This window comes from Piliocolobus tephrosceles, chromosome 5 (assembly GCF_002776525.5).
Source record: "Piliocolobus tephrosceles isolate RC106 chromosome 5, ASM277652v3, whole genome shotgun sequence".
NCBI lineage: Eukaryota > Metazoa > Chordata > Mammalia > Primates > Cercopithecidae > Piliocolobus > Piliocolobus tephrosceles.
The window spans coordinates 142,302,321-142,320,089 of NC_045438.1; the positions used below are offsets into that span (position 1 = coordinate 142,302,321).

General features: G+C 41.0%; 2 protein-coding genes across 2 annotated transcripts in view; one reads left to right on the top strand and one right to left on the bottom strand.

Annotated features, from left to right (window-relative positions):
* The first annotated feature begins 267 nt into the window (after positions 1-267).
* LOC111541062 overlaps positions 268-17,769 on the top strand; it is a 166,208-nt gene continuing 148,706 nt past the window's right edge. Inside the window, exon 1 of the mRNA XM_023209697.2 lies at positions 268-568. Within this exon, the coding sequence (XP_023065465.1) occupies positions 276-568 (293 nt within the window). The 5' untranslated portion in view covers positions 268-275. The remainder of the gene's footprint in view (positions 569-17,769) is intronic.
* Positions 5,111-17,705, bottom strand: LOC111541077 (histone H2B type 1). The gene is made up of 2 exons (XM_023209715.1): positions 17,573-17,705; positions 5,111-5,612 (listed from the first exon to the last, which is right to left on the bottom strand). The coding sequence occupies exon 2, from the start codon at positions 5,595-5,597 to the stop codon at positions 5,217-5,219; it is 381 nt and encodes a 126-aa protein (XP_023065483.1). The 5' UTR covers positions 5,598-5,612; positions 17,573-17,705; the 3' UTR covers positions 5,111-5,216.

Here is a 17,769-nt window from a genome sequence, read left to right on the forward strand (position 1 = left end):
ATGGCTTAGTTAATGGCTGAAAGTATGGTGTGTATCTACATAAACATACATACCTAGGAGTATTTATGAAATCCCAACTGAGACTCTTGTCGCCTCAGGCCCCTCCTGGTCTCCTCCATTCTGAGCAAGGGAGAATTGCACAGAAGGGCGGGAACTGACTGTGGTTCCCGCCACTGCTCATGAGGTTTTCAAACAGGTCCGTCATACTGTTATAAAAGTGCTGTGCGGCTGTACCAGAGGTATTATGCTACAAGCTTAACAGCTGTGCTTTCAACATGTCTGGTCGCGGCAAGGGTGGAAAGGGTCTAGGTAAGGGTGGCGCCAAACGTCACCGCAAGGTGTTGCGCGACAATATCCAAGGAATCACCAAGCCAGCCATCCGGCGCCTGGCTCGCCGCGGCGGCGTCAAGCGTATTTCTGGCCTCATCTATGAGGAGACTCGCGGAGTGCTGAAGGTTTTCCTGGAAAATGTAATCCGCGATGCTGTCACCTACACGGAGCACGCCAAACGCAAGACGGTCACAGCCATGGACGTGGTGTATGCGCTCAAGCGCCAGGGACGCACTCTGTATGGCTTCGGCGGCTGAGCTTATCTCCACAGTTTGCTATCGCAAAACCAACGGCCCTTTTCAGGGCCACCTATCCACTCAGGAGAAAGAGTAGTAGTCACTGCTTAAAATTACTGTAGTTTCACGTGTTTAGTAGCTTCGGTTTTCAAGTTAAATTGTTTTATTACGTCTTGGCTTCATATGTTACTGGCTAGTGAGGATAATGTATCTTTTATTTTTTAATTTATTTTCAGACAGTCTTGCTCTGTCTCCCACGCTGGAGTGCAATGGCGCGATCTCGGCAAACTGCAGTCTCCGCCTCCCGGGTTCAAAGGATTCTTGTGTCTCAGCCTTAAGCGTAGCTAGGACAACCGGCTTGCTCCACCAACAACCGCTAATTTTTGTATTTTTTGTAGCGATGGATTTTCGCCATGTTGCCCAGGCTCGTCTTGAACTCCAGCTCAAAGAGATTGCCCCTCCTCGGCCTCCGAAAGTGCTGGGATTACAAGCGTGAGCCGCCACGCTTGGCCTGTGTTTTCTGTATTACTGTAAGGAGACTGATGGCAAACTGCCGCTAACATTCTGCATGGCTATCAGAGAAAGAAAGTAGCAAAGACTGTAGCTGTTGGAGAAACAAGATAACAAAACCTGTATCACAGAAGGCAAGTGGTAAAGGCTGATTGTGCTGTGAAAATAGGGAAAAAAATGGAGGTCGGTACTAGTTCCTACCAAGGCATTGTTATATGAAAGGAAGACAAAATGGCGTTCACATGGTTATGGGTATAGGGGGATATATGAGGTGTGTGGGAGGCACTTAACTGACAAATACAATCTTTAAAGAAGAAAGTAGTAATTGCCGTGGGAGAAACAACCATGAAAGTACATAAGATTCTCTCAAAATTTTTCAGTGGAATGGGGAGAGGCCAACTTGTTTGACTGTGTTCCTCTGAGCTGCCTTCCATCCGGAGCTACTGATTTTCTATTGTTGAATTTAAAAGGACTTTTTATTAATGTACCCGCGGCCAATTTAAAGGTATGTTGAACGAGTTTTTGTTGTTGGCCTTTTATCTTAAATAGTTTTAGACTTTATTATTAACACAAGTCGTTTTACCTTAAATCATAGATCAGGCTACTGTGGTTGCATGAATGGGCATTTAAAACCGAGGTTATCATGATTAAATTCCCACCTTCTTTCCCTCTACACCTCAGGAAATGAGACAAAAATAAGTAAGCTATTCTCTAGTGGGTTACTCCAGTCCTTGTTCTTAATCACTGTAAAATTACAATCTCAGGACTATTAGTATGACACTATTATTCACTGTCCTCAAAACGGATTTTAGTTTGTGGAGAATATTGCATAAACCCTCATTTTTCCAATAAAGTTTTTTCACTTTATCATAATAAAAAGAAAGCTGGACAGGTGGCTGTCTAGCAAGAGGCAACATTTCCTGGTCTTTCTGGGAGCAGATGTAAGCATGTGGCTACGTTATTTCTAACACAGGTGAGACACAGAAAAGTTACTACCAGGTCTGGGCTTTGAAACTTTCATGTTACCCTCTTCCCCAGCTATAATGGTATTGATTTCGTTTTGAGCAAGCAGAGACCATTAGGCCTTAGGAGATGATAGAACGTTGACTTGGAAGGAATGAAATTTCCTGACTGATCGGAAGGAGCAGAGCTGCCTCACAAAGCTGGACTAATCACAATGAATTTGTTCCATGACACAAAAATATCTGTCTTTAAGCTTATTTATTGTTGAGTCTCTTTGTAAGCAGCATAATTTTATCACACAAAATTCAGTTTTTTTCCTGAACTTATTTAGTATTGTGGAATGTCCTTCCATTGACCTAAAAGCTCTACAGAAAAGCTGATGCCAAATGAGCCTGTCGACTTGGCGTCACCTCTGTTGTGTTCCATTATAGACAAAACAGTGGGGCTAATTACAAGTTAGAGATCAGGCAGGGCACATGGCTCATGCCTGTAATCCCAGCAATTAGGGAGGCCGAAGTTTGTGGATCACTTGAGGTCAGGAGTTTGAGACCCTCCTGGCCAACACAGAGAAACCTCATCTCTAATAAAAATACAAAAATTAGCCGGGCATGCTGGCACAGGCTTGTAGTTCCAGCAACTTCCAGGTCTGGGTCAGAGTGAGACTCTATACAAAAAAAAAAAAAAAAGAGTTAGCGATCAATGGGTAGACTAGATAGTCTACATGTCTTCAGCAGTGGTAACCTATATATTTTCATGGGCTGACTTCCTTAAAGAGTGGTTCTGCCACGCACGATGGCTCTCACCTGTAATCCCAGCACTTTGGGAGGGCGAGGCAGGGGCATCACCTGAGGTCGTCGGGAGTTCGATACCAGCCTGACCAACATGGAGAAACCCTGTCTCTACTAAAAATAAAAAAACTAGTTGGGTATGGTGGTGCATGCCTGTAATCCCAGCTACTCAGGAGGGTGAGGCAGGAAAATCGCTTGAACCCAGGAGGTGGAGGTTGTGGTGAGCCAAGATCTTGCCATTGCACTCCAGCCTGGGCAACGAGAGCGAAACTCTGTATCAAACAAAACAAAACAAAAAACAAAACAACAACAACAAAAAAACAAGAGTAGTTTTTAGTAATAGATGGATCAAAAACTCCTTTGAGAATCTGTTGAAAATAGACATATGAACATAGACATTTTCTAAGGCTCATGCTCAGAAACTCAAGGAACTCCTAGGGCTCCCTGGATTCCTGTCAACAACCAGAAGTCTAGGATTTCAGGGTCTGAAATCTAGAGATCCCAAATTTAAAGATGGAGAGGAATCACAGACATAATACTAAATAATACATTGAACAGGAGTGAGTTTATTTTGTTACCATTTACTGAGTGAAACAGACCTATGTATTCTTCTTCTTTTTTTTTTTTTCTTTGAGATGTAATTTCCCTCTGTGGCCCAGGCTGGAGTGCAGTGGTGTGATCTCAGCTCACTGCAACCTCCGCCTCCCTGGGTTCAAGCAATTCTCCGATTCTTCTGCCTCAGCCTCCCAAGTAGCTAGAACTACAGGCCTGTGCCACTATGCTCAGCTAATTTTTGTATTTTTAATAGAGACAGGGTTTTGCCATGTTGGACAGGCTGGTCTTGAAATCCCGACCTCAGATGATCCGCCCTCCTTGGCTTCCCAAAGTGCTGGGATTACAGGCTCGAGCCACCATGCCCAGTCTATTGTCTCTCTTCTACTAGGAAATGTCTTTGTCTTGCTCACTGCAGTATTTCAATGCCTGGCATAGAGGGAGTGCAATCAATATTTGATGAAATACTGAATGAAATCCTTTCAACTACTTTCTGATTTGTTTATTGTATCCCCTGCTCCATTACTCCTGCCATTTCTTTGGCTTGAAACTTTATCCTCTTTCAACATCATTATTTCCCTCCACTGCATCCAGTCTCCTGCCACCGGAAGCATATTCCTAGAACTAGTTATAATTTTGTTAGTCCCTGCTCACAAATTTCTATAACTGTCTGCAAAATAAATCTAAACTTCATTGTTTGATATTCAGTCTCTTCACAATCTTCTCCCACATCTTTATCACAAGAAAACTCCATGTAAGCAGGACGCTTGGTTAGCATATTCTTTATATCAGCAATCTCCTTTAACAAGCTCTCCAGGTGATTCTGATGCACACTCCAGTCTGAGAACCACTGTTCTCAGTGCAAAAGTCCTCAGTACAAAATTTACTGCTTGGCACTTGAATGTGAATGAATGACTATCCATTTTCAACCTACAGGATGTTGCTTTCATCCACCTTCGCCTGGAAGGTGCTTGTATCAGGCAGTGCAGATGCCTTCTCCCCAAAAGTCATTTCCCCTCCTTTCTTCCTAATACAGCTTTATTTCTTTGTTGCCTGACTTGTTCTCCGGAGAAGGCAGAGTTCCTTTTAGCCTCAAGGATCTGATTAATTTGACTACACCTGACTACACACCTAAAGATCACATGCCCCTTATTAATGATTGGATTGGGGATAAGTATATAGTCAGCTTTTGTGATTAGGAGAATCCTTAACAATGGAGACCCAACTTCTCTGAGAACATGATTAAGATGAGATGGGGACTGTCGACCAATGAACGATGTGTGTTTGTGTGCAAACGCAAGTGTGGTTGCACACTGAGAATTGTCTAGTTGGTGAAACCAGACAGGTCGCAGAGGTGGGGCGGTGGAGGGAAGAGGGTTTTATTTTTCCTTTAGAACCTAAAAATCCAAATTAAGACCTTTTTGAAGGAATTGAGGAAAGGAAGGAAAAAAGCAAATTCAACATTAAGAACTATTTGAGAGCAGCAGTCTCCTCTCCTTCCCCACCCCCGCTCCAGTCCCCCATAATGTGGGCTTCTTTTGTAAAACCCATAGACTTTTAAGGACTCAAAAAGAGAAACGAAATTCGTTTTCATAGAGCAAAACTATGAAATTACTGTTGTCTCTTAGGTGCTATCGACTGATACCTCATAAAACACGGAAACCAGTTTCATAAAGCCACTAGCCCAACAAGTACCATTTTAAGTTTTAAAAACATGCCTATTTCAGCTGCAAGAGTTTCCAGTAACTTTATGTGTCAGTATATAGCTCCAATTGTGAAAAGGTGAGTGGCTCTGAAAAGAGCCTTTGGGTTTACTAAGGCAGTTGCAGGGCTAAGTTTACTTGGAGCTCGTGTACTTGGTGACGGCCTTGGTGCCCTCCGACACCGCGTGCTTGGCCAGCTCCCCGGGAAGCAGCAGGCGCACGGCCGTCTGGATCTCCCTGGAGGTGATGGTGGAGCGCTTGTTGTAATGCGCCAGGCGGGAAGCCTCGCCGGCGATGCGCTCGAAGATGTCGTTGACAAAGGAATTCATGATCCCCATGGCTTTGGAGGAGATGCCGGTGTCGGGGTGGACCTGTTTCAGCACTTTGTACACGTATACGGAGTAGCTCTCCTTTCGGCTGCGCTTGCGCTTCTTGCCGTCCTTCTTCTGCGCCTTGGTCACGGCCTTTTTGGAGCCCTTCTTTGGGGCCGGAGCGGATTTAGCTGGCTCAGGCATGCTATCTTCCCTGTTCTGCAAGTAGAAATCAAAATGAAATCTACATCTCCTGATCCTCGGAATTTGTAGACAATGCTATGTAAATAAAGATTTAGTTTCTCTATCTCTGATTCGTTCTTTTGTCGTGAAGTCTGCATGCAAATGAAGGAGCCTAGGTCTACTCTCCTATTGGTCATATCCTGAGAGCAGTTTTCGAGCACGGGTCACCTAATTAACAGTTTATATAACACGTTCCTGGGATTCCAAACAATTCAGATTACTTATTCATTTTAAAAACTAAAAGTTGCTGGCCTCTATCCTTTTAAATGCCAGGGAGACAAAGCTTCTGGCGCAGTTACGTCTTCGAATTGTAAGGTCGGTTTAACAGCTCCTGGAAAAGCTATGCCTTGGCATTCTGATGTAGATTCTAGAGCCGCAGGACAGACCTGAAGAACGGCGAGCTAGGCGACCGGCCATCACCCGCACAATCCCGAGAACAGTGTTTCCCACTTTTTACAGAGTGCACAAACACATCATGAAAATAAAGGGCAGGCAATAAAGGTCCGGAGAAAAACAACAACAACAACAACAACAAAAGTAAATAGCATCTCTTGAAGAGAGCTAAGACAGGAAAGAATGTCTTAGCCAAAATGGCTCCAGTCCTTAATGGAAAAGCAAGTCACACCTAGTTTAGCCCTACAGCGAGGATCCGAAATAAATATTGTCTTACTAGTGAAAATATTATTTAAAAAATTAAAATGAAAGAGTCCGCTATTTAACAAAGAGATTTACTTTCAGCTTATTATCTTTGGCTAAAGCCCGCTTCTTAGCTAACTTCAGTTTAAGAAACTGTTCTTCCTAAATTTGACTGTTCTTTTTAAGCCCCCCTCCTTCACCCCACGGTCCCCAGGCCCCTAGCCCCTCTCCTCTCCTGCCACCATTCCCACTTCCTGGGTCCTAAGTCTCCAGGCACGAAGGTGCTGCGCAAAAAGTATTCCACTCTGTGGGTTAGCATCTAACAAAAGTGTACTCTGAATTTATGGTGTCTTATGTTTCTTTCACAAAGTAATTTGTTTTTCTCACTTCAGTGATGACGAGAAAACCTTAAAATCTGTTTAACATCTTTTTTTTTTTTTAATTTCCAATTTAGCTAATATAGCAGTGTTCAGAATAGCTAATGCGCTTTATTTGTATTTATTTAATCAAAAAATCTTGGGGCGGGCGCGGTGCCACTTTTCCTTTAATACGGTTTAAATGTTCTGTCTCATTTGTCTTTCTCCTTTTGGGATTACACGCCTGTAATCCCAGCACTTTGGGAGGCCGAGGCGGGCGGATCACAAGGTCAGGAGATCCAGACCATCCTGGCTAAAACGGTGAAACCCTGTCTCTACTAAAAATACAAGAAAATTAGCTGGGTGTGGTGGCGGGCGCCTGTAGTCCCAGCTACTTGGGAGACTGAGGCAGGAGAATGGCATGCACCTCGGAGGCGGAGCTTGCTGTGAGAGGAGATTCTGGCACTGCACTGCAGCCTGGACAAGACAGAGAGACTCCATCTCAAAGAAAAAAACAAAAACAAAAAAACGGCCTGGAGTGATGACTCACGCCTGTAATCCGAAAACTTTTGGAGGCCGAGGCGTGTGGATCACGAGGTCAGGAGTTTGAGACTTGCCTGGCCAATATAGTGAAACCCCGTCGATACTAAAAATACAAAAATTAGCGGGAGATGGTGGCGCACGCCTGCAGTCTCAGCTGCTTGAGAGGCTGAGGGAGAACCCGGGAGGTGGAGGTTCCAGTGAGCCAAGGCCGTACCATTCCACTCCATCCTAGGTGAAAGAGTAAGACTCTGTCTCAAAAAAATAAATAAGTAAATAAATAAGACTTATGTGATATTACTTTTTTCTCATTTAACAGAAAGGGAAATTAGAGAACCCAAGTTGCGGCGTCCTGCCTAAAACCCCATCGTTTATACTAGGTGTAACCAGAATGATGATTTAGGCAGTCTGACTTGTATCTAGTCCGTTAGAAGACATCTTCACCTACCTTGGTGGGCTGTGTTGCAAAAAGAGAAACGGAGTTCTTCTCATGTTAAAAGAATAGAAAATGAAGCATTTCTTTAATGACTAAAAGAGGTTAGAAATGAAAAAAAATTTTTTTGATTCTATGGTATAACTTAGAGAAAAAGGAGAAAGACAAATGAGACAGAAAATTTAAACCGTATTAAGGGAAAAGTGGCAAACGGAGAGAAAAAATAAACAGACACAATGGAAGGAGAGACAGACATGAAGAGTAGGATAAAAAGAGAAAGAAATTCACCTAAAGAGGATGAACTAATATGTTGGAGAGACACAAAATGTACATACACAAAGAAAACCACAGAGAGAGGAGTTCAGTGATACAATCTGCAACTGCAAGAAGAAATAGAAAGAAAAGTGCAGATGAAGGCCCTTAACTACATCCGAACTACACATATCAGATATTCAACTGACAAGATTGGATTGAGATCCTTAAATGATTTAAATGAAGTAGGTAACACTGCCATTCGTGATTTTTGAAATTCCTGCTAAAGGCTAAAATTTCTGCACTTATATATCTATATGAATAAAAATGGTGATATGGCACATAATTAAGAAAAAGACAATGGGGAATTTTAAAAATGACAGTAACTGTAGAGTGGCATTGAGATTTCCTGTTTCTGATTGAGATCGCAAGAGAGTTTTAAACTTTTTATAGTGAATATATTTGTACAAAAGGGTATATGCAACATAAACAAGAATTGTAAAACAAATGGTTGGTACTTAAAAACCCAGTTTAAGAAGTAAAATATCATTAGTAATTAATAGGCCCTGTATAACTCTCCCCAATTCAGTGGGAGAGACAGGAAGAACTTTGAGCTAGGCGAACAGCAATCACTCACATAAATCTTATGAACAGTATATCTCACTTTTCACAGAGTACACATATACATCATCAAAATAAAGGGCAGTTTAAGAACTAGAATGTCAGGCCAGGCACAGTGGCTCATGCTTATAAGCCCAGCACTTCGGGAGGTCAACGCAGGTGGATCATCTGAGGTCAGGAGTTCAAGACCAGCCTGATCAAAATGGTGAAACCCTGTCTCTACTAAAAATACAAAAATTAGCTGGGCGTGGTGACACACACCTGCAATCCCAGCCACTTGGGAGGTTGAGGAAGGAGAATTGCTCGAACCCAGGAGTTGGACGTTGCAGTGAGCCAAGATTGTGCCTCTGCACCTGGGAGACAGAGTGAGACCCTGTCTCAAAAAAAAAAAAAAATATATATATATATATATATATATTTAGAGAAGGGGATCTCACTATAATGCCCAGGCATTCTCCCATCTTAGCCTCCCCAGTCACTGAAATTACAGGTGTCAGACACCAAGCCTGGCCCTACATTTTGTTTTAATCAATCTTATTTTTGTTTCTGTTTGTTTGTTTTTTGGTTTTTCGTGGTTTAAATATCTAAGAATGGATCCATAAATTGTAAGTCATTTCATTTTGTCTATTTTTATCTTCACATAAATGGAATCACAAGCTGTATATAATTTTATGATATTTTTTATCCAAACCAACGTTTCTGAGATTCATTCATGTTCATATGTCACTCCAGTACCATAGTTTCATTATTTTAAATACTTAAATATACAGTAACACTAGTTTACTCAATTTACTATAACAGACCTTCATATTGTGCCTATCTGGGATTATCGAGGTCATTACTTCTGTGAACTTTCTTGCACATGTTTCCTGGTGTAGATGTGCACACATTTCTCTAGTATATATGTAACAAGGTGAGAGGCTGGTTGAGACATTCACATAGAGCTGCTCAGGGCAAAGATAATTCTATCGATCTAGAGCTCAAGGCTGAAGCCTGGCATAGAAAAATGGCAGGCCACCCTGCCATCCCTCAACCCTTAATGTCCTTGCAAGGTTTGAAATGTCTGGATGGAGAGAACCATTTTCCATTTCCTATTTCTCAATAGGTAATACATTTTTTTTTCAGCTTCTGAGTTCCCTTCCCCACCCTTCCCTGCCCTTCCCTCCCATCCTTTCCCCTTCCTTTTCCTTTGCGGGCATGGTAGCACACACCTGCAGTAGCTTGACCTCAGTTCACCACAACCTCTGCCTCCTGGATTCAAGCAATTCTTGTGCCTCCGCCTCCTCAGTAACTGGAATTACATGCATATGCCACCATGCCTGGCTAATTTTTATATTTTAGTAGAGACGAGGTTTCACCATGTTGGCCAGGGTATTCTCGAACTGCTCACCTCAGGTGATCTGCCGGCCTTGGCCTCCCAAAGTGCTGGGATTACAGGTGTAAGCCACCACTCTTGGTTGGGCCTGATTAATCTTTTAAAGATATTTTGATTGTTATTGATGAGAGGATCTTTAAAAACAAAATTCTATGAATTAAATCTGTTCACTTTTTCCTGGAAATTATGTAGAGATGGATTAGTGAATTTAAATCTTATTAGATTAGTTGCCTTCATTGGTAAGATAAATTGCATGAATTTCTTTTTTAAATAATTCAATCAAAGCACAGATAAAGCATCAGTAATTAAAATTTTCAGTGTTAATTCAAGTAGGATTTGGTTGTTTAAGTTAAAGAAATGAAACAAAATGAATGACAATCCTATAGAAATGTAAGATCCAAGAGGGCAGGAATTTTTGCTTGTTTTATCCATTGATGTATATCTAGCACTTAGAATAGTGCCTGGCATATAATACCTTCACATAAACATGTGAAAGCTGGCAGAATATTCCACATTACAATATGCCATTTTGGCATAAGGATTATTTTGAGCTAAAGGGACTTAAAAACAGCAGATGCAAGAGGGGTGCTCTGATCTCCCATTTTTCTTCCTAGAAGTAGGAGATAAAACCTCCTTATAGAAGATGTGCTCCCTGGCTGGGTGCAGTGGCTCACACCTGTAGTCCTAGCACTTTGGGAGACCGAGGCGGGCAAATCACGAGGTCAAGAGATGGAGACAAAAATTAGCTGGGCGTGGTGGCTGTGCCTGTAGTCCCAGCTACTTGGGAGGCTGGGGCAGGATAATCGGTTGAACCACGCCCGGCTAATTTTAGTAATTTTAGTAGAGACGGGGTTTCACCATATTGGCCACGATGGTCTGGATCTCATGACCTCGTCATCTGGCCGCCTCAGCCTCCCAAAGTGCTGGGATTACTGACCTGAGCCACCAGGCCCGACCAATGAGTCTTCTTTAAATCACATATGATGAAGGGTGGTTTTTGCAGTAAGCCATTTTTGGAACAAAAGAAGGTGGGGAGGAGTTCTTTAACCATTGCTGTTTTTTGATCACAGAGCTCAGATAAAGGTCAATAGGCCATTGAACAATGCCTATAAAATAGGCAAAATTAAAATGAAAAATAATATCAATATTATTAGTTCCAATCAATGACATATCATTTAAATCTCACTGGGTCTGATGTTTAAAAAAATAAAAATGTAAAAGATTAAATACATTTGGTTTTATTTTAATGTAATCAGAAATTACTGACATATATTATTTAAAGCAATATATGTTGGGTATCATGAAAATTGCCTGTCTAGTCATACTTCCAGAATCCCAATTGCTCTCAACTCTTCTGAGGTAGTAATCACTTGATGATGAGCTGAAGGGTGCTGTTACCTGGACCACAGGATCACTACTTTAAAAACAAAATTGGCTAGTATGCTTACAAATAAGTTGATTTCTCTGATAGACATCTTTCCCATAAAAGTTCTCTCCAGCTCCAAGAACAGTGATCATTTTTTTTCAGGTTTACATACAATGAAACTCAAAAATAATGTGAGATATTATATTAAATGGAATATATCCAAGGTATTTTGCTATATGGTTGTAATTTCATGGAATTTTTATTTTGCCTTTCAAAAAAAAAAAAGCATATATCAGTTTTTGAACATGAACAGTATTTTATCTTTTTACGATTTTTTTAAATTGAAGCAAAGAATATATGCAATAATGTGCCTTAGAGAGTACTCCTCTTATTTGGGCCTAAAAACAAATCATGTGTGGATTTAAAAAGATAATAATAACAATAATAAAGAAGATGAGGGACAAATATCCCCGGAAAATGTTTACCAAGACATTGCCAGTTTAGCAATATTAGTATCAGACAAAATATTACAGCAAAGGTGTTTACAGGGATAGAGAGGGACACTGTAAGGACTCTTATCTGCAATGTGGAAAACAAGATATTCCAGAAAACTCTATTGAAGCAATACACCTATGAACTAGAGAAACTACAACCAACAAACTAGTACTTAGTTACTCAATTAACAAAAAACAAAAGAGGCCGGGCACGGTGGCTCATGCCTGTAATCCCAGAACTTTGGGAAGTCAAGGCGGGTGAATCACTTGAGGTCAGGAGTTGGACACCAGCTTGGCCAACATGGTGAAACCCCATCTCTACTAAAAATATAAAAATTAGCCGGGCGTGGTGGTGCGTGCCTATAATCCAAGCTACTCAGGAGGCTGAGGCAGGAGAATCGCTTGAACCTGGGAAGTGGAGGTTGCAGTGAGCCGAGATCATGCCACTGCAGTCCAGCCTCGGTGACAGACCAAGACTGTCTCAAACACACACACCCCTCCCCCCAAAGAAAAAAAAAGCAAAGAAAAAACCACAAAGGAAATTCCCATAAACCATCCAGAACAATAAAATTTAGAAGCTGAAATGAGGGTGACAAATAGGACATCTTTGGTTCTCTGGGTGCAAATATCATTAATCAGGATTCTGAGCTCTGGGAATTAAAGTCTGCCCCTTGGGGAATAGAATTCTAGGCTCTTAAACAAAAGTGAAGACACATAGCATAAAGCCAGAATGCTTTGAAACAGGGGTAGCCTGGAGAAAAAAAGGAAAAAAGAAGAAAAAAAGTAGTGAACATCCCTGGGATAAAACCTTGTTTGTCTCTACAGGACTCTGGCTCTGAGGAGGTGGATGGAGAAAATTGGCCCCAAAGATTTAACCCTAAGTTTTAATGAAGTCTTGAGTTCCAATGAAGACGTCCTGAAATTAAATTGACTCGGGCTTATAGTGCCCCCTCGTGCCTGATGAAGACAAACACAAACCCCTTCAGGAGGAAATCATCTTGAACCCAAGTTCTCTACATTTATACACATTATCTATTTATTGAGCAATCATTTATTGAACACCTATTATATGCCAGACACTGTGTCAGGAACTTAGGATGTTTAAATATAAGGTCGTAACAAATGTCACAAAACTGAAGAAAAACAGACACTATGGAGAGTTTGGCTTATAAGCAAAGAAGAGCCTTCTATTTCCTCCTAGATCCCTAAGCAAACAAAAGATTTCAGATATTGAAATGATTAGATACAGACTATAAAAATAACTATTTACTAAAAGTTAAATGAAATAAAAAAAATAGAATAATAAATCAATCAAGGAGCACGGGATAATCAAAACCAAGTACATTTGAAAAAGAACAAAAGAGAACTTTGCTATACTCCATAATGATAAAATAAAAATCCAAAAGTAAGATGTAACATTCAAAACCTTATATGCACTGGACTACTGAACCACTACTATGTCAATAAATAACTGACAGAATTAGAAGGGGAATTTCAAATTTACAATTGTAGGGTAACCTTTCAATATTCCGTATAAGTGTTAGACACTCATATTACAAACAAGGAAAAATGCTAATAGTTGTCTAGGATTTGAATAAGACAATAAGCAAATTTGATCTATCTATGATTACCTTCATTTGACACAGAAAACATCCCTTCTATTTTTCAAAGCATACACTGGACAATTTCAAAAAAAATTAATCCTGGTTTCAGAAAGTTATAGAAATTAAGGAACATAACTACAAAAAGGGAGATATAAAGAAAGACAAGAGAATGCTGTGTAATGTTTACAAAAAATTAAACTCAGTGGAAAATAATTTTCAAGAAAAAGAAAATTAATAGACAAGCTGAGTAAACAAATTATGATTACGAAAATAAGGTAGGCAGTTAAAAAAAAATCTTTTCTGTGTCCTTCCACCCAAATACTGCCAAGTCCAGTCTGATTTTCCAAGTTTTAGTGAATTTTTAAGGAATAGATTATCTCTTAGTTTTTATTTTTTTCTGAGATGGGTCTCGCTATGTTACCTCCGCTGTAGTGCAGTGGCTATACACAGGAATGATGACAGCACCCTACAGTCTCTAACTCCTGGGCTCAAGTGGTCCTTCCGCTTCACCTCCTAAGTAGCTAGGACTACAGGGACATGCCACCTCACATGGCATGATACCTATTTTACAGAATCTGTTACTATAGAAAAATAGCTCTCCTACATTTTTCTTTTAAAATTGTATAACGTTATTAGCAAAACTGGAGGAGAATACAAATTTTAAAAAGAAAGAAGAAAAAAACAAAACTATAGCTTTGTCTCACTAATGAACATTCATTTTTGTTTTTTAGAAATAAATGCCTATTATGAGAAAACATGGAAACCAGGAGAAATTGCAGAGACCATATTATTTAAATAAATAGCATATTATATAGGGTTTATTCTAAGAATAGACGGAAGTTTAGCATTCTAAATCTGCCAGTTTAAGAAATTAATAAAGGAAGGCCCAGAGCAGTGGCTCACGCCTGCATTCCTAGTACTTTAGGAGGCCAAGGCAGGTGGGTCACTTGATGTCAGGAGTTTAAGGCCAGCCTGGCCAACGGCAGGAACCCCTGTCTTCTACTGAAAATACAAAAATTAGCCAGACATAGTGGCATGCACCTGTAGTCCCAGCTACTTGGGAAACTGAGGCAGAAGAATCACTTGAACCTGGGAGGTGGAGGTTGTAATGAGCTTAGATCAAGGCACTGTACTCCAGCCTGGGTGACAGAGTGAAACTCCATCTCAAAAAGAAAATAAAATAAAATAAAAAAAGAGATTAATAAAAAACGTGATCATCTCCAAAGATAATGAGAAAGCATTTAACACAATGTAACACTCTTTCATCATAAACACTTAACAATGAGAAGAGAACTTCATAAGGAGTAGCTACAGTGAGTATAACACTTAATGGTGCCATTTTGGAAGGATTCCCATAGAGGTGGAAGGAAGACAAGTGTGGTGTGAAACTACTCCTATTCAACATGGCATCACAGAGTTTGGCCAATACCATGAGATAGGAACAGACAGTCAGAAGAGCAAGGATTCAACAGGAAAAGATGATTATCTTTGAAAATAACGTAATTGTCAAGGTAAAAGTTCATGAGAATCTATAAACAATTACATCAAATAAGAATTGGAATTAGTGGGCATAGGCCAGGCGCGGTGGTTCACGCTTGTAATCCCAGCACTTTGGGAGGCCGAGGCAGGTGGATCATGAGGTCAGGAGATGGAGACCATCCCGGCTAACACAGTAAAACCCCGTCTCTACTGAAAATACAAAAAATTAGCTGGGTGTGGTGGCACGTGCCTATAGTTTCAGCTACTTGGGAGGCTGAGGCAGAAGAATCGCTTGAACCTGGGTGGCAGAGATTGCGGTGAGCCGAGATTGAGTCACTGCATTCCAGCCTGGGCGACAGAGCAAGGCTCCGTCAAAAAAAAAAAAAAAAATTGGAATTAGTGGGCATAAGAGTACCATACAAAAATTCATGGCATTTTTATACACTAGCAATTACCTATCTGAAATCAAGGTATTACAGAAAAGCCAGACATCACAACAGTACAACAGATTCTAAATCCAAGGGTAAATATTCCAGATGTATATGATAAAAATTTTGTAATGTCATTAAGTACATAAAACAATATCCATTTTAAAAAGAGGCAGCTTTATAGTGTATTATGTTTATGTTTTGTGATGATTCAATATACTAAAATGTTCATATAAACTCTCCTAGAAGGATAGTTTTGTAAATTACTGAAAAATGTAATGTCAAGCATACCCTAATGAATATTTTGTAGAGCACTGTAAAATTCATATCAATGAATGAAAATCGTCAAGACGATCCTCAAAAAAAAGAAAAAAAGAAAAAAAGAAAAAGGAAAAGAAAGAAGAGAGTGATAGACCGTGACTTAGCACTATATATGAAGACATATGAACCTACAGTAATTAAAACAGTGTGGCATTTGGTCTAGGCATTATCAGCAGGTGATAGAACAGAGTTAGGCATTCTTGGAGTTTTCTAGGAGCCTTTTTGCTGACATATTCTAATTGCCTACCGATAGCTCTTCACTGGATGCTTTAACTCTGTATCCCTGGGAATAAAGGGAGTAGAGAGGGTGAATAATGATAAAATATTTCTCTGATTCTAAACTCAACTCACACTGTTTGCTATAGGAATCTGGTTGACTCAAGTTGGTGTGTGTTTTCAATGCAGAGAATGGAGACTTCATCTCCATACATGGTGTTGGGGTGCTGAAGCAAGATGAAGAGAGAAGCATCCCTGAAGACCAGAGAAGTGGTAATTGCGTGGACGTGTAGTGTGATATGGGGAGAGTACCATAAAAAAAAGAGACAGGTATATACTGTACTATGTTTATGTGCAGTACTATTATTGGCAGAGAGAAAAGTGGAAATCTCACTGATCATGTGAAATGCAAGGTTTTGTTTTTACATGTTGTTAAATTAATTCCTTAGAGTTACCAAGAGATAATATTTGTAATGTAAAGAAGGGACCCTGGAGCTAACCTGCCTAGGTCAGAAAGCTCTCTGCCATGTATTAGGTGTAGGACATTGGACAAGTTATTTTAAGCTTCACTTGGTATATACTCATGGGTAAAAGTGGGATAACAGGCCGGGCGTGGTGGCTCACACCTGTAATCCCAGCACTTTGGGAGGCCGAGGCGGGCGGATCACAAGTCAGGAGTTCCAGACCAGCCTGACCAACATGGTGAAACCCTGTCTCTACTAAAAATGCAGAAATTAGCAGGGCACGGTGGAGCGCGCCTGTAATCCCAGCCACTCAGGAGGCTGAGGCAGGAGAATCGCTTGAACCCGGCAGGTGGAGGTTGCAACGAGGTGAGATCGCACCACTGCACTCCAGACTGGGCAACAGAGGGAGACTCCAACAAAAAAAAAAAAAAAAAAAAAAAAAAAAGGTGGGATAACAGTGCACAGGTATGTCTTGGGGCTGACATTAGTATCTGGAAATCACTTAGAAATGTATGTGTAAAAAATAAAAAATAAAAAGAAATAAAAATAACTCGTAAGGGTTGTCAGCTATGTGCACCAACGGCTGCATTGTCTTTCTTGCACCTGAGGTGCTTCTGCCTTCGTGGGCACCTTCCTTTATTAAAGTCACATGAAGATTAATATATAACGTCCTCTTCGACTTAAATGTTTTTTCCCTTCTGACTTTAGAAGAAATTAAAATATTTTCATGAGCCCCCAAAAAGAACTGTGGGCCCTAGACACCGTGCCTGCTGTTTAATGGAGGACGGCACTAACTGTACCTGAAGATGTTTTTTTTTTTTTTTAAATTCAATTAGGAAATAATTATTCGCACACATTCATATACATACATAAACCGATCCTCACACGAAGAGCCCTACAGGCGTGAGAACAGTAAGGTGCAAGAAACGTCTCCTTGGAGATGGGAGACATATTTTCAGCTACTAGAGAAGGGGGAAAGTGCCAGCTCTCTGAGAAGAAAGCAGGAGGATGCTGAGAGACTGAAGCTGAAAGTTTCTTCCTGCTTCCTTACTCTTCTGGTTGGTTTCAGCAGTCTGAAAAACTCTTGTGAGAGGAGCAAAAAGATCAAGGGAAGATTGTTGCCTGGCTTCTCAGTCTTCAAAATTTCCGGTCCTCTGTTTTTTTGTTTTGAGACGGAGTCTCGCTCTGTCGCCAGCCTGGAGTGCAGTGGCGCGATCTCGTTCACTGCAAGCTCCGCCTCCCGGGTTCTAGCGAATTCTTCTGCCTCAGCCTCCTGAGTAGCTGGGACTACAGGCGCGTGCCACCACACCCAGCTAATTTTTTGTACACCTGGTAGGGACGGGGGTCTCACCGTGTAAGCCAGGATGGTCTCTATCTCCTGACCACGTCATCTGCTCGCCTCGGCCTCCCAAAGTGCTGGGATTACAGGCGTGAGCCACTGCGACGGCCGGTCCTGTTTTTAAACTGTCCACCGGATTGTTCGAAGTCTCCGATGTCCGGCGATCTGGTGGCCGCAGAAGAAAGAGGTCCACTCGCCGGGGACTGGAA

Bases quoted from the DNA above. Each gene is read 5' to 3' on its own strand.
- LOC111541077 (XM_023209715.1), bottom strand. From the start codon at position 5,597: ATGCCTGAGCCAGCTAAATCCGCTCCGGCCCCAAAGAAGGGCTCCAAA.